This window comes from Artibeus jamaicensis, unplaced genomic scaffold (genome assembly GCF_021234435.1).
Source record: "Artibeus jamaicensis isolate MK-2021 breed Jamaican fruit bat unplaced genomic scaffold, CSHL_Jam_final contig_233, whole genome shotgun sequence".
Taxonomy (NCBI): domain Eukaryota; kingdom Metazoa; phylum Chordata; class Mammalia; order Chiroptera; family Phyllostomidae; genus Artibeus; species Artibeus jamaicensis.
This window is the reverse complement of record NW_026521486.1, coordinates 25299818-25322587: the sequence shown is the minus strand read 5'-3', so window position 1 is coordinate 25322587 and position 22770 is coordinate 25299818. Positions and strand designations below refer to the sequence as shown.

Sequence of the window (22770 nt, the reverse complement as noted above, 5' to 3'; positions counted from 1 at the left end):
GACAAGAGGTGGGAGCCATTCTTGGAAACAACCAGCCAAACCAAAGAGGCCTCTCTGCCGCTCTGTTCCAGAGGGCAGGGGTGTTACTTCAGAAGCGAATTTAGCACTTATCCTAGTGATCTTGGGGAAGGCCTCTTCTCACGGATAGGAGTTGCGGCATATCCCAGAGTAAAAAAAAATAATGAAGTAGCAAACATACACATAACTATGATTTTATGCAGGCTTTGTTCAAAGCTTTTCACATATATTAAATATTTTCTAGAGAAAGATGTTCTTAAGATTGTGAATTGGGAAGCAAAGCAAGAAACAGAATACAGGTACATAAAGTACTTGGCCTATGGCCTGCACCTAGTAGGCACTCATCATCATCATTAGCAAACAAGACCTCGAGGAAACCTTCCCTTCCTCCTACTGCAGAGCTGCCCCCTACACTCTCAAGTGTTGGCTCTCCCATTCACATTCACCCGATCTCCGTCATTTCGTGCACCCGCATTCCCACGGCTGAACAAAGCCATCAGAAGATATGAATGGGGTTTGTGGCTCCTCTCAGGTATGTGGCCCCAACCTCGAGTCCCAAGCCTGGCTATTCAGTTGGGGATAAACTAGAGATAAGGGGGTAAGTTTCCTCCTTCTCACTTTCCATCAGCAGCACTCTCATCTTGAGTGAAGGTTTGTTTTATTTGGTTTTACTGGTGGAGGGCAGGAGGGGAGGTAAAGGGCAGAAGCGAGAAAGGAAGCAAAGAAGATACAATTCAGGAGTTATTTCAGGTCTGGGTTTGGCTCAGGCCGACAGTTTAAGCTGTCATTGTTCAGAAATAGAAAAGGCGAAGGCTTTTCCTAAAGGCAGAAACAACTGTGGCTGGGGCTTGGAACTATAGGTCTCTTAAATTACCTGAAAGAACCTGAGTTGACAGCTGAGGAAATGAAGGGTGAGCAGTCAATGTGCTATCATCTACCTGTAAAAACTTGAAGAACAGCTCCTTGTCCAGTGACGACCGACTCTAGGTCTTATACCCTTTAGCCAGCAGAGGGCACTCTTTTACTAATCTTCAATTAAAAAAAAAAGTCCCTGTGGTTGTTCATTTTTATTATCCCTCTTTTGAAGTCTCTTTCCAAAATCAAGTAAATAGTTAATCCTTTGAGTTGCTCAATTAAAAAAAAATGAAGACTAAAATGCTGAGCTATTTGAAGAAAATGATTCTGTTCTCACCCCTAAGCTGTACACCTGCTGAAAAGATTCACACCAATTGTACTGGCAAAGGGCAAAACATGGACTGGCTCCTAACACAACATAAACAAGAGACCGCAAGCTAAACGGACGGACAGCGGGTGGAGCAGAAGTGGCGAGACTGGCTCACTCGGCTGTGGGTTCAGCAGACCCACACTCAGCCACTGGGCTTCTGTTGGTCCTTCCCAAAAAGCCTGAAATGTATCCGTTGTGACCAGTATCTGTTCTGATGGTCCAAGAACATCATGTCTCCTTCATTTACTGAAAATCCACATGCCCAACAGAACTTTTTAATATTTTTTTATATTGTGTATGTTCGTGGAGAAATGTAAAGGTGCAAGCCTAAACTTTCTTTCCTATGGGAATGGTCCCAATACAAAACTAAGGGTGTTGCCTAGAATAAAAGAAGGTAATAAGCAAGTTTAATTAAAGCTGCTCAAGTCACTCTCTTCAATTATCCAATGGCTTCCCACTGCTCTTGAACTAAAGTTCAAAATTCCTAATGTGGCTTCAAAGGCCCATCACCATCTGGACCTTCTTACCAAACCGATTCACACCACTGGTTCCTGCTGCCCTGGTTCGCGCCATCCCAGTCATAAGCACCTTCTCTGACTTCTTCAAAGTCCTTCCTGACCTAGGGCCTTGGACATGCTCTGCCTGGACTACTATTATTCCCCTCCTGCCTTCAACCGGCTAACCCCTGCTCAGCCTCCATGTCTCAGCTGGAAGGTCATTTTTTTAGGAATGACCTGCTAGCTTCCATCTCTAGACAAGGCCCCCTATTTCAAACTCGTATAACATCCGGCAGGGCGACCACTACAACACAAGAGACTTTCAGAAAACTGCAGAAGGCATTGCATGGGGGGTGGATTTTTAAAGGTTCATTTCTTTTGGGTAAACATGGGCTGGCCTAGGGAAAGATTTTGATTCCAGACCATGCTGACTCCCTCCGCTGGGTACCTTTGTAGGATCATAAGGCAGAAAACCTGAGCTTCCTTCATAGCACATATGAGGTCTGTCCAGAACGTGTTCGGCCATATACTATGAGAAACAGAGACATTTAATGAAGATACAAGAAACATTGTACATAGAACAATGACACCTCAGTCCCCTCCAAAGTGGATACCTTAGGACTTCACACAGTTCTCCCAATCACCATTAGCTGCCTCGTCATATTTTCATGAATCTCATCTATGGTCTGAAATCTCTTCCCTTTCAAAGGTGATTTTAGTTTTGGGAAAAGCCAGAAGTCACAGGGTGCCAAATCTGGGCTGAGCTGCCTGGGTGATTTGACGTTTCACCAAAGAACTGCATCAGATGTGATGCATGAGCGAGTGCATTGTCCTGATGAAGCTGCCAATCACCAGTTGCCCATAGCTGTGGTCTTTTGAATCATCTGAATAGTTTCCATGGAGGAATGTTTAAGTTTAATGCAAAATTTGATGCAGATTCATTGCTCTACCGCCTCAGTCATCTTGAATGCGACGACCACCCAGTACACATGCTCACTCAACAGCGTCTACCACCCTAACTCGAGCAGTCCAGTCCACTCTCCTTGGCTGCCAGGTTACACTGATGTTGTGCAAACGGTTCTCATCACATTAACAATGGCTGGACTTTTTTCTGGACAGACCTGCCACATATCCTTCAAAACACTCATTTAAATTCCATTAAATAATTGCAGCTGTGATTTTTCTGTCCATCTCCTCAAACAGCCTGTAGCTCCAAGAGGGCAGGGCTCTTGTTAGTCACATTGAAGAAACAGAGTCTGGCCCTTAGGAGGGTCTCCACGAGTATGCATGCAACAATGAAGCAGAGATTGTTACCACCAAGCAACCACTACGTTATACTTGCCCATGCTTTTTTCCAGCAAGACAATAAAAGTTCACTCTTCAGCCTACACTACTATACTATCTATAATCTTTCTTTGACTCTTGTGAATATGCAGTCTGCAGCCAAAAATCAGTAATCCAGCTCCCCTGGAAAGAAACCTGATCCACAGGGATGGACTGCGTGATCCTGACTAGGAAATGAATTATAGAATTGTAAGCCAAAAGGGACCTATAAATCGTCTTGTTTAACATCCCCACTTTCCAGGAAATAGAGGATTAGAATCTTCTCACTCGTAAATCGAAGACTGGATGCAGTGCTCACCCATTCTTGGTATTCTGAGGTTCTCAGATCTGACCCAGGTCCGTCCCTTGGCGAGTGACAGCTCAAGTCTGGTCTGCTAACCTGAAATTTAACACGCTCTCCCCGGCACTATGTCCTAAGTAACAAAACTGCAGGCAGAGAGTTGAGCTGTTGAATTCCAAGCAGAATCCTGGTGTGCCAAATGCCAAAGATCAAGGAGTGTGAGGTCTGGGATAATGTTACCACCACGATCCCATGTGGCAAAAAGATGGAATAGGCTCGATTCTCCATGGTTTGTTAAGATAGCCCTGAGTTAATGGGGTGATATTTATACCTTACTTATGTGCTCTGGAAGCCAAGCCGTATACCCAAACGCATATACTCCTCATAATTCACATAGGGATTTAACAATATTTGGAACAAAATACAGAAAAATGGGAGGAAAGTGAATTAGGGAAATGCCTAGTTCTGTTTTAACATCTGAGAAGAAAGACTGCATGAGACAGAGACACAAAAAGGAACTTATTCTCCATTCAAGCATTTCGAGGATAATTATTTTTAAACCTGAAATATCTTTATGGTTTTTTTCATGTTAAGATCCATCATTAAAATATACAACCAATACTTAAATGAACAAAATGAAAGTCTCTTCATAATTCTACTCTCAGGAATTGAAACCAGGTAACCTCCCAGGCCAGTTCTATGGAGAGAAATGTGAATTGTCTTTAATTTTTTAAAAATGGGTTTGTTTTTTTTTTACAAAAATGGAGTCATACTATAAATATTGTTCTGTGCCTGGTTTAATATCATGGACAACTTTTTATATTAGTACATATGAAGCTCCCTAGGTATTCTGATAGTTGCAATCTGTGTCCTTCTTGGATATACTACAATTGCTTCAAATAATCAATTCTTTGATCTTGTAACTAAGGGGATGTTGCTGGGTTGTTTACTTTTTTCTTTCTTTAAATCCTCACCCAAAGATATGTTTATTGATTTTTAATTTTTTTTAGAGAGAGAAAGGAAGGTGGGAGAGCGAGAAAGAGAGAGAGAAACATTAATATGAGAGAAACATCAATTGGTTGCCTCCTATCTCCCATATTCGCCCCACCCGGGGATCGAACTCACACCCTAGGTACGTGCCCTGACCTGGAATTGAACCTTCAATCTTTTGGTGCATGGTACGAGACTTCAATCAACTGAACCACCCAGCCAGGGCTTTTTTGTTTCTTTTTAAAATCTAATATGTAACTTCACAATTATCATGCTGGTATATGTATCTTCAGTCTCATATCTAACCATTTCCCAATTTGTGAGAAAAAAAGTAAAAAAAAAAAAAAAAGTAAATTTGTAGAAAAGGAACTACTGAATCAAAGACTAAACCCACAATATAGAATGTACAATGTATCATGTATGTGTAGATCTAATCTAACACCACCATTTACTCCATCATAGACTCTCCCTCTACTTATTTGACATTTCATATTAATCATAGAATAAATTCCACTTGAAGCTTTTAAGAGAATAGAGAACTTGAAGGGAAAGCCAGAATAAGGTCATGATTTTGGAGAATCAGACTATCGGTCAATATTCAGGCATTTAAAAACAGAACGGACAAGATGTGTGGAGAAAGCTCATTGCTTGCTTTCAGAGGCTGATTCGGGAGATTTCTAAGAGCAAAGTAAAGTGATGCCAGTAAGACAAAGATTAAACAGTTTGGGGAAGGGAGATTTGACCCTGAACTTGAAAGGTGGTCATGGCTTCCACATATGCAAACTCCTTGCTTCTCCGGTCACCAATGAAGCTGGGGAAAAAATCACTCAGCCTTGGATAGAAGGGAGGGAAGCAAAGGTTAAACTATCAGGAAAGGATAATGATCACCTTTGCATGAGTGGTGCTGACTGTAACTCTATTTCCTTAAATTTATGTATTCTGTGTATAATTTATATCCCAGCAGTCTCAAACTACAACTGAACATAATTCCACATGTGAGAAGCCTTTTGAATGTCCTTTTCTGAAAACTGTGTTCATAGCCCTTGTTACTTTTCTATTGTTTTGCTTGCTTTTTCTCTTTAATTTGTAGACTCTATTTATCAGGGAAATTAGCCTTTTGATAAATGGGTTGCAAACATTTTCCACAATTTCCCATTATCTGTATGGGTGTGAGCATTACTGATTTAGTAACACAAACAAATCTATACCAGGTCCTTTCTGACATAATTAGGGATGACCCTAAACTAAACCAAATGCCTTAATTTTTTTTAAGACTTTATTTATTTATCTTTAGAGGGGAAGGGGGGAAGGAGAGAGGGAGAGAAACCTCAATGTATGGTTGCCTTTCGTGCATCCCCTGCTGGGAACTGGCCTGCAGGGAACCAGCCTGCAACCCAGGCATGTGCCCTGACTGGGAATCGAACCACGATTGTCTGGTTCGCAGGCCCACGCTCAATCCACTGAGCTACACCAGCCAGGGTTACAAATGCCTTAATTTTTTAAGCGTTTTTGAAAATTGTAGTGAACTGTCATAAAATTTACCATTCTGACCATTTTTTTGCAATACATTAATTCTGTTCATTAAATGCCCAATAAAAATCGTTTGTTCTCCTTGAGGATAATTAAAAGCAGCATTTAAACATGAGGAAACTGTCCTGGCCAGGTAGTTCAGGGGCAGGAGGGCATTGTCCCAATATGCCAAGGTTGCCTGTTTGATCTCTGGCCAGGGTATGAGAATCAACCAATGAAAGCATAAATAAGTGGAACAACAAACTAATGTTTTTCTTTCTCTCTCTCAAATCAATAAATATAAAAAAATATTTTAAAAAATGAGAAAACATATTTACAAGGTTAATATTATGTTGGTTGTGGTTACCTGAGAATCCAAAATACAAACTGGATGTCTCTGTTAATTATACTGTTTGTAAATATATCATGGTTATTCATTATACAGAGGTGGACAAAAGATATACAGTTGTAACACGAATAAAAAACACGATCATCAATAAATAATCAAAGATGAAAACAGTGCTTCGTGTACTCACAACTGTAAGCCTACTTTTGCCTACCGCTGTACAGCAGGTCCTTTGCTAAGTACTGCACATACATCATCTCACCGAATAGTTTTAATAACCCCATGAAAGAACTGTAAACATCCTCTTTACACAGCCAAAGAAAGAGAAACTCTAAAAGGTGAAGTACCTTGCAACGCAGCAAGTCCCACAAGCACCAAGTTAGGTCACCTGGACTCAAATCCAAGCCGCGGGACTCCAGAGCCAAACCACTGTAGCGTGTCTGTCTCCTGGAGGATGGGACTCAGAATCCTTTGCGAGATTCTTGTAGCTAGAATGTGGGTGAACTTTAAGATGTTTCCAGTGGCTATGTATTTATTTACTTACTATTGTAGTTACACATAATGTAAAATTTACCGTTGGAAACATTGTAACTAGAGAGTTCAGCGGTACTAAGTATGCTCACATGACCCTGCGTCACTGTCTTCTCACTCTATGGCAGACTGGGTATGCGACACGGTTCTATTTTTACGTTATTGAACTTATATTCTATTTTATGGGTTCTATGTTTTGTGTCATACTTAGATCTCCCCCACTCTGAGATTATACTTTTTAAAATCCTCTGAGGTTTCTTCTGGTATGTCTATGGCTTCTTCTTTTTTTTTTTTTTACACTTTACTCATAAATCCTTCAGGAATTTATCCTGGTATAAATGTGAGATAGAAACTTAGATCTAGACATCAAAAGAGAGATCATGATTAACAGATTTAAAGTCATTCAACTTTTGGTGACAGCTGAAACCGAAGAGAAGGTATGGTGGCATTCAGCAGAGTTTGGACCTTGAGGGATTTGCTGGAACCAAGGGCAAGGTTGAAAGACAAAGAACCTGCGAATCTAGAAAAGGCATTAGTGTGGCAGGAGGAAAACCGAGATGGAGCAGTGCCTCGGACACCCAGGAAGTAAGGTAAGTGTCGTTATGCAGGAAAGGGGGAGAGAAGCCCTGCCCCCAAACAAAGCTTAGTAACCATTCTCATTTTTTTCACTAAGCATCAGGTTGAAACCAGCAGTTTCTGCTTCATCTTGGTGTTTTTTTCTTCCTTTTTTCTGTGTTATTACTACAATAGGAACCATAGAACATAAACTGTGAGAGCTCATGTCACTTTGAGAACAGTAGTTTGGTCAAGTACAACAGTGGAAGAGCATCTTGCGCTGTAACCCTGAAACGTTTCAATCCCTGGAGGCAACTCAGAAATGGGAAGCATTTTAGGGGCCCAAATGGACTGAGGGGCTGGGTTTTCAAAAGGCTGGCTTTATTCACTCTGTATTCTCACTTGTCCTGGCTTCTAGGAGCTTTCTGTTGCCAGGGCCTGCAGATGAGAACTAGCAGGAGAGCACATATTTGCCTAAGGCCCAAGTTTTTGAAACTATCTTAATTCTCACACAATCCCGCTAGAGACAAAACCTCCCTGAACAAAAAACTTCTGTTTTCATCCACATTCCCCCAGAAGATCCTAATCCTAGAATGCTACAGTAAATAAACATTTATCAAGAACATGTAAAAAAAGATGAGAGATAAAGGTTTCACTTTATTTTTTTAATGCCAATAGGAATTATATTTGCATCTAGACAAATTCATTTTAAATTCATACAAGGAAGAAAGGCAAGCAAAAGAAGCCAGAAAAATTCTGAAAAAGGGACCAGTCGGGGTGTGCAGGGTTAGTGCTACCAGCAATTAAAACATATTCTAAATTCACAGTAATTAAAATAATTTGGTCCCGAGTGCTGAAACTGATAGGACAGTGGAATAAAATAGGACAATCAGAACTTATCGGAATTTAGTGTAAAGGTATAAATTTAATGTTAAAGGTATACATTTACTTGCCATCTTTATCATGTTGAGCATTCCCATCCAAGAACATGACACACCTTTCGCTTTGTTCACGTCTTCTGTTAGAGATACAGTCTCAGAATGAGAACTCGGCTCCATCTCTCCACGGCCTTCCTGTCTGCTGAAGAGTGGTAGTGAGGGTTACCTGTGGAAGTTTTGTTTGGGGTCTACATTTTTTCCCAGAGTCATTCCTAACATACTAAACTTCCTAGTCTCTCTGTTTACAAAATGTGGAAAGTGGTGATCAAGCCTAACTTAATCAGACAGGTATTAGGTGTTGGCAGAATTACTTTGAAAGGTTCTAGTGTCTAAGATACGGCCTTGATTTAACTTAGGATGTTAGGATGGCAGCTGGACGTTACCACCTACTCAGCACTATTAGCCACCAGTCTCAAAGATGGAGCTTCAAGTCACCATGGGTGTCGGTCTTGAATAACAATGTCCAACAGAAAGAGAACGTAAGTCACATCTGTGAACTACAGTCTAGTAACCACTCTAAAAAAAGTAAAAAGAAACAGATGCAATTAAGTATTTTTAAACTAATATTTCAAAAGTATGCTCATTTCAACATCTAATCAGTATAGCGTTATTAATGAAGATATTTAACATGTTTTTAGACTAATCCTTGGGAACCTGGTATAAATTTCACATGGCACATCTCAGTTTGGACTTGCCACATTCAAGTGCTCAATAGCCACACATGGTTTTGGCTATTGGGCAGTACAACTCTAGAAAACAGTCATGAGCAAGGAAAATTGTTTAATTTAGTAGAAGTCCAGAAACTCCAAGGTTGGAAATATAGTATCTCAAGGGTCTGGAACAGACTTTAAAAATCAAAAGTCCTAATATCCATTTGATTGTTCGATCTTTTCTGTAGTAGATTGTTCAATCTACTACATCCTTATCAAGGGATCACCCAGACTAGTCCTTGACTAGAACTTTCAGGCATGACGAGCTCACTGCTTCCTGAAGCTGGCCAGTCCATTTGGGGACAATCTTAACGCAAAAAATTCCTTACTAAGAGCACAAGCAGGTTGGCTTGTGGCGGTCTGAGACGCTTAGTTGGGTTGTGCTAACCTTGAAGTGTTAGTTGGTTGGGCTAGGAAATATTGGGGGAATTAGAAACTTAAAAGTGGATGGGAAACTGAACAGTTTGGATAGGAACTGTGAGACGAAAGGCTGAGACTGGACATCTGGTTCAAATGCTCCGCTACACTGCAACAAGAGAAACAGGACGCCCCCTCCACACACACACACACACAACTCTGTAGATATGGTAACTTCGCTAATCTGGAGATAAATGGATTTGGAAAATAATTTAAAACATGACAAACTTAAAAAAGTTCATAAAGTAACACCTAATTGGTTTACAATTAGTGAAGGACATCACATGTACTAGACCTGTGTTATAAATAACATTTTTCCCTAAATCTTAAAGTACTTTATCAAAGGAATTTTCAGATGCAGAAGTCAAAGACACTTTCAGTCATTCTCTCTCTCGATTTTGTTTTAACCTTTTCTTCACACAAAAACACTCTGGAAATCAGAGACAGAAAACTTGTTTTAAAAAATTCAGTAAAAACGACACTGACTGCCTGAGTTATGATGAATTCTGACGGAGTGGCTCCTGTATTCCCCACCCCCCACCCCCCGTATTTGCATTTCTTCTGTTTCTTTCTTTCCTTCTTTTCCCCCGAGGTAGTGAGGTGCTCTTTTCCGGGACCCCTTCGCCCTCCCGCCTGCCCCAGGTCTACCTTTCCAAGGCAGGGGAAGGTGCATCCTCGCCTGAGCTCCTCCCGGCGCCTCCCTACCACCTCTGCCCAGCGGCCGGCGAAACGGCGCAGCCTGGACATCCATTAACGTTTATACTACATCTCTGGTTTCGCCAAAGCGTCCCCTGGTTGTTGACCATGGCCCCTCACTCCCCAGCCGCCTACACACTGGGAAACGCACTTGGGGGTAAAATTTTGGAACAGAAGCTCCGCCCACCCTCTTCCCTCCCACCTCCACAAAACCACTCAGTACCCCACTTCGGTCCGCCGAAGCGGGTCTCGTCACACGGTCTGGGGGTACCGTACTTTTCTGGAAAAAAAAAAAACAAGCATCCAAAAAAAATTCAAACTACACTCTTCGGCCAATGGGGAGGAAGCGGGCGGTGGGCGGAGGAAGCGCGCGGCGGGCGGGGCCGCGGGAGCAGTTACCGCCGGGGATTTGTAAAAAACGCGGCGGGCGCCGGGTTTGGGGCTTTTTTTTTTTTCCTCCAAAACCAGTTCAAGCGCGAGTCCCCGCCTTTAGCTGCAGCCGCTCGGATCCACCTTAAATCTTCAGTGGACTCAGCGCAGGGGTCAGTGGGCGCAGCCAATGCCAATCAAGTTTACAACCACCAGCACGAGAGGGGAAAAAAAAAAACGAGAGGAAAAAAACAATCTTCAAGTTCTCTAGTCCACACACACGCACAGTCACACGGGCGCACGCACACACTTACACAAGCACACAAAAGGAAGGAGGGGGGGGGGCAGGCGGGCGCGCGCGCGCGCGGGGGAGAGGAAATGTTTGCAAAACGCTGGCTGGAGGTTCGGTGCCCGTGGCTGGAGCGCTCGGGAAAAGCGCGCGGGAAGCGCGGCCCGGCCCGAACGCCATGATGGTGGCCGCGGTTTGGAGCCCATTTTCTGGCGGGGGAGCTGCACTGATGCAATCCCCCGGCCCCGGGCCTGGCTCCGTGCCTCCTCCCTGCTTTTTCTTCACGTTCCTGTCGAGGCGCCTCGACGTTTCGTGCCCAACACGCAGAGATTTCTTTTACTTTCCGATTCCTGCCTACTCTCTGCCCACGCGAGACCGGCCTGGTACGCGGTGGGGGAGACAGAGAGAGACGAATTTACGTGTTAACACTACACTTTCGGTTCTGCGGGGTCTGAGGTTGACCCCACCCCCCACCCCCACGCGAGCCCAGATCCCTGAGGTTCTTCCCCCCAGGGCAGTAGTTCTAGCACAACCCTGGTTCTTCCTCCCACCCCCACCTCCTCTTCGCTCCCAGGATTTTTACCTTCAATTTGCCCGGGAGGAAAGGGAGAAGGATTAGGGTGTGGCTCAGGTGAAAGAGATGGTAACTTATTTTTTTAAAAAATTAGTACTCTGGGAAACATCGGGAGATTCTAGACGAACTTTTAAAACACTCTTTTCAACGTAAAAAACTTAGGAAGAACAAGTGTCGACGCTAAGAATGATGAAATGGCGAAGACAGCGTTCCACGGCTGCCGGGAAAGGTCGCTCCGCGCGGCCGGGCGGTGGACGCACGGTGGCCACAAAGGCCGCCCCCGCCCTGCTCCCTTTTTGTTGATTTCCAGGGTCCCCTCCGTCCCCCAATCGTAACCCCTGGACCCACATTTTCCTAGTGCCTCCCTGGCTCACCCCCGCAATGGGCAGCTCGGGATGCGATTGGGGGGACCTCGCAAAGCGGGGAGAGGCGGGAAGCAACCCCCGCGAGCCGCAGTGGCGCTCGGCCCTGCTGCGCACCACTGAGGCCCTCCTTCCCTCCGGCGAGCCGGGAAGCCTTTCGAAATGCGCGGGGCTGCGGGTCATTGGAGCCCGGGGTGGGGTGGGAGCGGGCTGCTGCCCCGGAGGATCCACAAATTCTGAAACGTTCTCCGTTTCGCTCGTGTCCCCCCACCGCTCTGGAGTTGGCAGGGCACTGATGGGGAGCGTCTGTTTGTGGAGAGGAATGAGGGACTTTCGCTTCCTTCTTAGCCCAGAGGAGAGATGATGAGGGAGGCAAGTTTTTGAGAAACCGCCCAGCTCCGCTGAGCTAGCGGAGGCGCAGCCGACCCCCGCGGCCTGCGGGCACCCCGGCCGCGGGTACTGCGCGCAGCCACCCGGGCAGTGCGGGACCTAGGGAGCTGCAAGTTTCAAACCTGGAGCCAGACTTGGTCTTTCTGTCCCCGAGTGCCAGCCAGCCCGACACCGCAACTGCTGCAGCGGGCGAACGCGAGGCTGAAGTGTAGTTTGGAGAGACGGCGGCGCAGTGGCCAGGGTAGCCGGGCAGGGCGTGGCTGGCGCCGGTGGCCGAGTCCCCTCAGAGAGACGCTCGCAGCTGGCGACGCAGCCCTGGACCCCGGAGAGGACGCCCGGAAACGCGGGGACAAATTTGGAGACTTGACACAGAAGTGTAATGGATCCACTCGGCGACTTGGGGACAGCGTTCTTGTGAACGTGCCTAGCGCAGCGAGCATCCACTGCTTCCTGGCCCAGCACTCCTAAAACGCAATCTCTAAAAATTCACATTAAAGATACCCCTTTAGGAAAGAAAAAACGGGGTACAGGCAACAATTAAGGGGATTTTTTTCCTGTTGGAGGCACTTTTTAAACTACCCTTTTTGCTCAGAGAAACTTTAATTTCATTATTTCCTAACTCTCCCTGCACTCCTTCCTCCCCGTCCTGTTCTTTTTGCTTTCTCAATGTCTTCCTGAAAAACACTCTATGCGTCTTTTGAACAGAATCACAAAAACACCTTTCAGTCTCTAATTAAAATAATACCTGTTTGGAAAATGCAGCCTAGCCAGCAAAGGACCTACTTTTTACCTCTCCCCGGCAGTTGGAGAGAGTCAACCTTACTTTTTTTTTTAAAAAAGTCCACAACTTCGGGTCAAAAATTAGCTGAAAATACCTTGTTTAGAGCTCTTTTGGGGTGCAAGAATTTGAGGGAAACAGTTTAACTCAAATTCAGATCTTTGCGATTTAACCATTTTCAGTTTCCTAGAAAAAATATTTTACGTTTATGCATTAACCACACTTTTGAATGTGAAATTGCATGCATTATTTTAGTGACTTTCAAATCTTATTTTTCCCTTTACTTAACTAAAAAAATCTTTCTGCTATGTGAATATGGGGGCCCAACAACCCTTACTTTATGATTAGATTAACTAGTTTTTGGTTGTGCAAATTATTATTAACAGGAAATTGGGAAATTTAGGAATGTGTGATGACTAGTTTAATACCTGTTTTATCTAAATTAGTGTGGCATGCATATCAATTTCTTAAAAATCTATATATATTTTGCACGAGGTGTAGATGAAATGGTGTGAACAACTGCTCTAATTCTTCACACTCTGCATGTGTAAATAGAGAATTTAGAAAGTCACCAATGTTACTTTCATTTTCAATCCTGCAAATGTGTGATCAGTGTACACTTATGTAAGAATTTTTGGTTCTGACACACATTCATATCCTAGAAGACAAGAATATTTAACTAATGGAGATCTGACAAATCTTATTTATATGAAAATGTGGCTTTTCCACTTTATACTTCTAAAGCTTTGTCCACCCACACAGAACTAAGTGGAAAACAGTGACTGCTACATTAAGACCCACAGAAACATCTGAGTTGTGGGCCTGAATCATCTCAATTATTTACCACTTCACAGCCGATTTGTGTAAATATGACTAAAATGCCAGGTTGAATACCTCAAGTTTAGTAAAAGCACATTACATACAGTTCAACTCAATGAATAGCTATGGAAGTTTTCTTTATTGATTGTTTGATATGTAACAATAATTGGCATCCTTTTCACACATTACCAAAAATTATACTTGGCTCAGTATGCAACCTTTTAAGCACAGCCATATTATTTAAAGAAGGGGGAAAATCTACTCTACCCAATACAGCATTTACAAATGCACAAAACATGCCACTTTGGCTTGTATATTGTCTAGATTAAAAAAAAAATCTCTTTTTAACATAAATAAGTTAGTATAATTTTCAGTGTCTTTACAGAGTTATGTACACAGGTACACTTCAAATGGTTTTGTTGAATACACAGGCAATGTAAAAATACTGTTTAAAGATGTAGTATCCATTTCACTTATACCATACTGTCCTTTTTATACACATTTTCCTTTTAAAACACTGCTTTCCTTTGGGCAAATTAACAAATAGAGAATTTTTAAATTTAAAATTATTTCATTATTTTTTACGTGAAGTTACATACGGATCTTTTGGACTGTGTCTATACAGCCCAAAGCAAAAAGAAAATCGGAAATTTCCTCAATAAATCTAATAAAAATTAGATGGTCAATTCTGAGCATTCAGAACTCCCCCCATTTTTTTGCCCAGAATTATCTGCAGTGATAACCTCACTGATGAATAATTAACTGGTAAATTCCGATTTTAAGGGGGCCTAGAGGGGAGCAGTGAGAACGGTTTGTTGTTGTTTAAAGAAGAAAAAGCTATTTGTTGCTACATAATGGAATTATCAGAGCTCCCAAATGAGAAATAGCTTCCTGTAAAAATAAATAGGGATTATTTGTAGCCAGTGTTAAAATTTGAATGGTTTTTAAAATAAAGTATCAGTTTTCACTGAAAGGGACATTACATCTTTAAAGAAAACAATTCAAACCCTTTCCCTAAACTGCTTTCTCTTTATACAAGTCAAATATTTTTCTCCTTGCTCTAAATGGAGGCAAACTCTTCACATCCCCATGCCAATTCCTTAGCCCCACCCTCCCTTCCCGTCCCCAAAGTTTATGTGCTACATAAAAGGTAAAAACTATATACACAGGTAGTACAATGAAGCAAATAAGGAAAAACCTAATTGCCCAATGCTACATCCAATGCTTTTAGAGGCAGATCATTTAAGAACGCCTAAAATTTTAGTGTTATTGTGTTGTTCCTTTTCAGTGCTTATACAAGACGTCCAGCGATATGGAGTCAGTGATATGTATTTAAAATTTTTAATTCATATTTTCCTTGCTTCATCAAGCAGTGGGGTATCTGATACACAAGGAAACACATTCTCAATTCTGCAAGAGAAACAGAGGAAAGAATTAGGAGAAATGCACTAGAATATTACTGGTTAAAGTACAGTAATTATTTTGTCACTGTCTTAGTTGGGAAATACCTGAGTGATGGAAAAGAAAGTAGGTACTAAAGGCTGATGACAACAGTCATCTCTATCCAATGTTCCCTTCACTGGATTTTTACACTTCTCTGTGTTGTATACTTTCATCTACAGCACTGGGTCTCAACAGTGGGCAACCTTGTACCCCAGGGGACATTTGGCAATATTTAGAGACATTTTTGCTTAGCATACTAGGGGAAGGAGGTGCTAGTGGCATCTGTGGGAGAGGCCAAGGATGCTGCCAAACATACCATGCACAGGACAACCTCTCACAACAAAGAATTATTTGGCCCAAAATGTCAGTAGTGTAGAAGTTGAGAAATCCTGGTCTAGAGAATCAGGGTCAAAGATGGTGAGAAAGAACAGACAGGAAAATTAAGAAACTGATATCACTTAAGAGCAGCAAAGTTTTCTAAATTTGAAATACAATGTAGAATATAACTTATGGTTCTCCAAAAAGAAAATTCTGCTGACACTTTTTTTTTTCAAAATATTCTAGTTTATTAGTCATAAGAAGAATCTACACATGAATGCTTCTGCACAGGGCTTTACTACTATTTCTAGTATTCGGTGAACTGGTAATATTTACTAACAAATGCCTCTCTCACTGTCAGAATAAGACCAGGTCAACTGAGGAGTTAGGCCACAAGTCACAAACTAAAAATAGCTGCAGATGGTAAGGTTGTGTCAGAACAATTCTTCACTCAATTCTCCCACTTCATACACAGCTGTAATACAGAGGTGCTACACTGCTGCTTTGTATAAGGTCTAAAGAAGATCAGATGTACGTGAAGAAGTCACAGACGTGACGTTATGATGTAAAAATACAACACACTTGAATCCCACCTTAATCCTTGTGTTCCTTATTTTTTAATTTTATAAGTAAGAGTTTTAAAAGTTAGTATCACTTTAGTATCACTATCTATGGAGATGTCTTTACATTGTAGGCTGTGAGCCTGTAGAAAGGCGGGGGGGGGGGGGGGGTCACGGCCTTGTTCGGGGTAGAACTTACCCTGGCCAAGCCCTGATGTCTACTATCCATTTCCCCCACAAATATACAAGTCACCCTGTTGTAGCACGATTAGCATACACATGCTGACCTGTTTCTGGATTGCTGACTCTAGCAGTTAGTTTAACTTCTGCTTTGCGACTTCAGTGTTATTAGAACTTCTGAGGAACCTTAGGGTTTTGTTTGGTTGGTTGGTTTTTTGAGCTTTCTATTTTGTTGTTGTTGTTTTTTTAATATGCAGCTTCCTTCTCTGTCCCCCAAAGTTATCAGAAAACAAGGAAAATGAGAGTTTATGAAAATGAAAAAGATAAAGGAACACATCTCTTTTTGCATTTCTAACCATTTGATTAACAAAATACAAGCTAATTGCACCTAAAGTTTCCCACAAAATTTGAATGTAACCATTTATTTGCCATTTTTCCATGTATGGTCCAGAATATGCTGACTCAACTTGAACCTCTGGGAAATGAATTCTCATGAAGTGGGTCTGGGGCATACGCGGCGGTAGTGTTCAGAGGAGGAAAGAACCTATTGTTCCCAACATGTTTTGGTGGGACTCACAGGGAACTGACCTTCCTACCCACAGGGCCCTCCCTGGTTGGTTACACGTACTTGCCTGGGACACTTGCTCTAGTCATTTCATGTTCCAAGGGAAAATGACCTCAGGACATGGAAACTCTGAAGAAATACAGCACACTCACAGTGATTCCCAGCCTCCCCCTACTCTTCCTTTTTTGACTTCACAAAATATACACAAAAACCCACAAGCTGTAACCTGCCAGCAACCGCTAAGATCGGGTATCTTGGGGTCTGAAAGCTCACGAGTTCCTGCGGCCCAATTTGGGTGCCAGTTATTTGCTCCTGGTCATCAACCCACCGAGCAATTTACGTTTGACGTCTTCGGAGGCCCGGTTTCTTGGGCGTCTGCTCCACTGAACCCGCGTTCGGGGAACCGTCTGAAACATTCTCTTCTGTTCTGTTGGTTCTTTTGTTTTGAGAAGAGGCATCTAAGGACAAGAGGGCATTTTTAAAAAGAACACACACAAGCAATCTTTATTAGAAAAAACAATGGCTGGGAGCAGTTGGCTCAATAGTCAGGGGATGAAAAACCCACCACGTCCACCCACATTGGACCCGTCATTCCCAGTGGCCTTTAAGGTCACAAAATGAGGTTGTTTTCACATAACAAACGCTGTTTGCTACGCCCCAAAGCGCTCTCTCCAAAGCGTAGAGGGAGGCTGCTGATAAACATCCCGACGTTGTCACATACCTACCCCCGGCTAGACAGAAGGATCTGCTACGTTTTCGGTTAGTAAAATTATCAGATAATACAATCTCGGGCTTCCGACTTACAAATCATACACAGACAAGCGGTCAGGTAGCACTCACAACCTAGATTACGAAAGTTCACTCCCAAGAAGCTGTATCAGGATACGCTGGAAAGAAAGCTGATGGGTTAAGCCCTGCAAGCAGGCAAGGCGGTGCCCCAGACAAACAAACATTTTATGGTTTTCAGAGCGTCATTACCGTCTGTGGCAGGTCGCTTCCTTATCCCAGTGCACGGCTCCTCTAAGCCCGTCTGGCTGTCCGATGCATCAGTTTTTTGGTCTACCAAGTGTGTGTCCTCTGAATTTGCCTGAGATCCGATTAGAGGCCCCTCCTGGCGGTTCCCGCGGACATCCTGGCTCTCCTGCGCGGGCACCTTGCAGGCGCCTTTGGGTGGCCGCGGGGGTCTGTAGTAGAACTCGGGCAAGCTGCCCTTTTCCACCTCTTGCCATTCGTATTTGCCCTCTAGGGGCCTGTGATTCTGAAAATCAAAATTCCACTTGCGCTGGCTTGCCTCTTCCATGTCTCGGCAGTGCTTCTCCAAGTCCCGGGTTAACTCTTCGTGATTCACCGGGCCGAACAGGTTTCGGCAGGCGGAGGGCTTGGGGTACTCCGCCTGCCTGGCGTCCATCCGCTCCAAGCTCGGGCTCCCGTTAGACACTTGTACGTTTGACATCTTCCTCCCAGGTCTTTACGACCGCCTCTCGCGCGCTCTCAGAAAACAAAACCGAACAAAACAAAACGCCCCGACCCAGCCCGAACTCCACTTATAAAGCCTGCGACTGCCCTGGGAGCCAAGAGAAACAAACCCCAACAAGTTCCTGGCGCGTCAGGAGCGCGCTAGGTCTGGGGAGGGGGTGAGGGCCAAGCAGCCCCAAGTCTCCGCGGATCAAGTGTACCAGCGAGCGGGAGGGCGGGGAGGGGAGGGGAGAGGCGAGAGGCGGGGGTGGCAAAGGCGGTCCAAGTCCAGGCTGGTGCGAGCCCGCGCGTCCCGAGAGCCGAGCGGCTCTCCAAACCTTTCCGGCGTCAGAGTCCCGGAGGGGCGAAAAAGTGGGGAGAGGGGAAGGGAAGAAAAACACCCCGAAAAGACGAGCCCCCTTTTCTTAGTTGCCCAATATGGCGGTGGAAGGGAGGCTGACGAAGAAGAAAATGATTGACACTGCAAGTCTATTTAAACAGAGGTGGAGATCCATTGGTCGCGGCGCCGGGAGCCGCCCCGCCGAGGCTGGCGAGCGCGGCCTTAAGGTGGCCCCGGCGCGATCCCGCCGTCTCCCCGCCTCCCCGGGCGCGCCGACTCCGTGAGCGCCGCCGGGAGACTGGCTGGTCGCGTGATTGCTGTAGGTGCACTGCTGCCAACAAACCTGCTCCGGCTGGCCTCGGAGAAATTAAAAATAAGACAAACAAAATAGCCAAACGGCTGGAAAGGTGGGGAGGGGCCGGGGCGGCGGAGCCTTGGGTTCTGCTCCCGGAGCGGCGCTGACGGGCGCGTGGCCTTCCCGGAGCCTCACTCTCCCGCTCCTCCTGGGAAAACGGAGGGGCTGGACCAGATGACCTCGACGGTTGCTGCCAGCGCGTTGCGCGCCTCGGTGGCGGTCTCGTTTTCCCCGCACTGCGGGCAGCTGCGGAGCGGAGGCAGGCGTTGGGGGCTCTCAACCCCTAGCCCAACTTACAGCGCTGCGGGGGAGACAGGGAAATACAAGCTTGTGCGCCTGGGAGCCCCCCCTGCCTGAGTGCCTTAGCCGGGGTGTGCAGTGGTTAGCTCACCCTTAACCTAGAAGTCTGTTTTTCTAGGGGAGACAGTGGGTTTAGGGAATACGCCGAGGCGAACGTCTTTCTACAAATTAGTCTGGGGTAGGGGCAGCATTTATAATCATCTGAGTCCAAGCACTGCCTCAATAAAAATAAGATTTCAAGATGAAAAACTCGACTGGTCTCCCAAGTCCTTAATAAACTTTGTAGCTGTCTCAGACACATTTAGTTTTCAAAGGTGAGGTTACATCCCTGGCCCAGGTTCTTGCTGCCCAAGTACGGTTAAGGCAATGGACAGGAGCTGCGTGTGGGAACTCGTTTCCTCTTGGTATTTTTCAGTGCTTTCCCGGCTTGTAGCAGTATCCTCCACTGAAGTCCCACTGCTAACTACGACAGCTCCATCCTCCACCTTCCTCTCCAGATTCACCTCTCCCAACCACAACATTCAGGTGCGAGTGAATGCTTTTAGAGGGCAGTGGTTGACTGGTGAAAATAGTCTCAAAGTGCAGATTATGAAGTGATTTATAAAACCACCACAACTATGTCTTCATAACTGATTGTTCAGGCATTTCTCTGCTCCCCTTGGCGACCTGAAATTTACCTATGAATATCGTCCTCAGCACCGTGGTAGGAGTTAAAAAACAGTTTGGGTAAGGCTGTTACATTTCAAGTCTCCGGTGGGTCTTCAACTGCCTCACCCCACCCCACCCCCAGTATATATAATAATCTTGGCCTGGGCCAAGTTATTCCATTGTCCTGGAAACTAATCTCCTGCAATTCAATAGTCCACAGCAGCAATGCATCTTGCTACAGATGTTTGATTTTTCACTTCTCTTTACCACATACTGTTTGTCAACTCTGTGTGCCTGCTTCACCTGGTACACACTACAAGGTCCGAGTTAGGAGAGACCTCGGGCACCCTGTGGTTCATCTTTGTCTTGTTACCACGGAGGAAACAGACCTAGAGGATCCGTGTCCAGGGACACAGATCCAGCCTGCAGCAGAGCCGGGATTAGGCACAGGTCTCCTCTTTCAGGCTGGTTTCATTTTGTTTTTTTCCTACCTAAGGACCCCAGCTGCTTCGCGTTTTAGTCAGGATTCACCTGTGCTGTAACCTGCAGGTCCTTCTCTCCTACATGTGATTCAAAATGGCTCCTTCTCATGTCCTGGGCTGCCTGCAGATATTTCTGTGATGTGGCCTGGGTTCCCTGATACTTAAATGCAGCTGTCACTGGTCTTTGGGATCACTACCCACTAGTTCAAAACACAGGTTCCAAAAGAACAGGGGTGATGGCCAGGGTGCAGTGAGGGAGGCAGTGCCCAATCCTTGTTTGAAAGTCAGGGCTTCCTACCTGATGGAACATACTTCACCTGGAATCAGAGCAGGTGGTCTCATCTTTATTTTTCTACATTTAATGCCTCCCCTTAATTTATTAGATTGGAGAAGAGTGGGGAGGGACAGGACAGTTGGGGTAGGCCTAAGTAGCGTAATTTATACCCTACCCCTGAAATTAGATCATTGTGTCAAGATTTTAAAACAATTGCTAGACTACACATGAATTCTATGTTATACATAAGCATATAGTCACATGCATTAATACACAAACTTTTATGTAAATGGAATACTCCAGAGTATTACACCTAACCACAGAGTTTCATTTTCTTTGTGGACTGGATATACTATCTCGATATACTATCCAAAAATAGAACAGTAATACTTCTGTCCACTTTACACGCTGAATCTTTCTCCGGTTAATATGAAGGAGCACCATTTTGTTGTTTGGTTAATTTTGAAAAGAAATCGAGTCCCAGTTACGCCACCTTAGGGCATCTGGCTGCCAGCAGAAAAGCTGTCTGTGCTTACATCGACCTTGCTATGATCTAAAGTGTTTTATCTACAGACAAGGCACCGGAGAGCTCTACGGCAAATAAAGAGAAGGCAGACATCTGCTGTAGTAGCGGCGAAGCGTGAAAAAAGAAAAAAATGCTATGGGTCCTGGAGCGAAGAAGGAAGGAAGGTGGAGATCAGAGCGCCATCCTCCTGCGGAGAGTAGGTAACTGCAAGCGAGCAAGGTGGTGAGAAACATTTCAGATAAACAGCGCAAAGGCGGAGCCTGCGTAGAAGACAGAAAGTGCCCCTCTGCACTATTCTACGATGGATTCTGCTTCTCCCAGACCCGAGATCTAGTAGTGGATGATGTTTTTGTCATTTTTACTCCGGTAGGACCCTAGTAAGAGCTGAAATGTTACAAAAGCCACCCCAAATCTGTGTCCTTCACAAGCTGAGGAGAGAGGCAAGGACCAAAATAACTTAAAAGAAAAACACCTGTGTGGTAGACCGTGTCCAAAAGCGGTAGGGCCAGCGGTCTCCCAGCTGCAGCCCTCTCAGCCGGAGCTGTGGCGGTCCGGAAGCCTTGCCCAGGGGCCCCGCCCACCACAGGTACACAACTTTAATCCTTTCTCAAGGATGCTTATATGTGGGAGCTTTCACTCAGTTTCACTATTCTCCTAAGCCGACATATTTTTTTAGAATTTGGAAATTTCAGGCATCTGTTGCTGACCCTTTTCATTCAGTTTAACAAATATTTGTTGAACACCTCTATTTAATTATTCTTACTCTCTTTCAACAAATATTTACTGGTTGACTTCAATATGGCAGGCATTACCCTAGGCTCTGGGGACACAAGTAAACAAACCGAGTTAAACAAGGATGAAGCTTACATTCTAGTAGGCAGACAGAAACACACTAAATGAGGAAAGTACATGTTATGTAAGGAGGTGATGTGTGCTATGGAGAAACAATAAGCAGGGGAGAGGGAAAGAAAATGTTGCAAGGGTCCCAATGTGTATAAAGTGATTGGGGAAGGCCTCGTTGAGAAAGTGGCTTTGGAGAGAAGCCCTGAGGAGTTGAGAAAGCAAGCCATGCAGATATCTGGGGAAAGCGTGCCCCAATAAAGCCAACAGCAGATGCAAACGCTTTGAGGTGGGATCTTGTCTTTGAGGAAAAGCAAGGAGCAACAGAAGAGTGATCACATAAAACCATGTAGGCCTGTGCTGGGTGTCTGTCATTGACTGAGTGATATGGGAAGCCATGGAGCATTAGGAGATCTTACGCATTGGAATAATATGGTCTCACCATGTGTAAAGTATGCATTCCCCAAGGCTTTATTGCCAGCAGCTTGAGTGAAAGGATGACTAAGTCACAGTCCCTGTCTTTAGAGTGTATGTAGCCTAGATGAAGAGATCATTGTGCACACACAAACTGCAGAGGTAGAACACAATTCATGGAACATGGTACAACGATGGAGTACAAAGGAGGGGGAAAGAGGAAGACTTCATGAAGGAGGTCAGGTTTTTGAAGTTAGGTTTTGAGGAGTGAGAAAAATGTCAGGAAGATTATAAGGATGTATTGGTAGGGGTGGTCATTGTGGGATGGGCTCAGACAGAGGCAGGCCAAAGCTGGCATGCTCAAAAAAATCCTGTTTTATTCATAAGCAGTGGAAACTCGTGTTTCTTTGGTGGCAAGAATAACATGATTGCC

The 22770-nt window shown here is 44.5% G+C and overlaps 1 protein-coding gene across 1 annotated transcript; it reads right to left on the bottom strand.

Moving 5' to 3' along the window:
* Nucleotides 1-13753: 13753 nt before the first annotated feature.
* On the bottom strand, nt 13754-18636 carry CDKN1B (cyclin dependent kinase inhibitor 1B). The gene is made up of 3 exons (XM_037136627.2): nt 17682-18636; nt 17032-17161; nt 13754-15047 (listed from the first exon to the last, which is right to left on the bottom strand). The coding sequence occupies exons 1-2, from the start codon at nt 18154-18156 to the stop codon at nt 17040-17042; spliced, it is 597 nt and encodes a 198-aa protein (XP_036992522.1). The 5' UTR covers nt 18157-18636; the 3' UTR covers nt 13754-15047; nt 17032-17039.
* Nucleotides 18637-22770: the final 4134 nt, after the last annotated feature.

Excerpts from the sequence above, each read along its gene's own strand:
- CDKN1B (XM_037136627.2), bottom strand. The coding sequence starts at position 18,156 with ATGTCAAACGTACAAGTGTCTAACGGGAGCCCGAGCTTGGAGCGGATG. Across the intron at positions 17,162-17,681 it reads GAAGCGACCTGCCACAGACG|ATGCCTCTTCTCAAAACAAA; the intron begins GTAATGACGCTC and ends TCTTGTCCTTAG.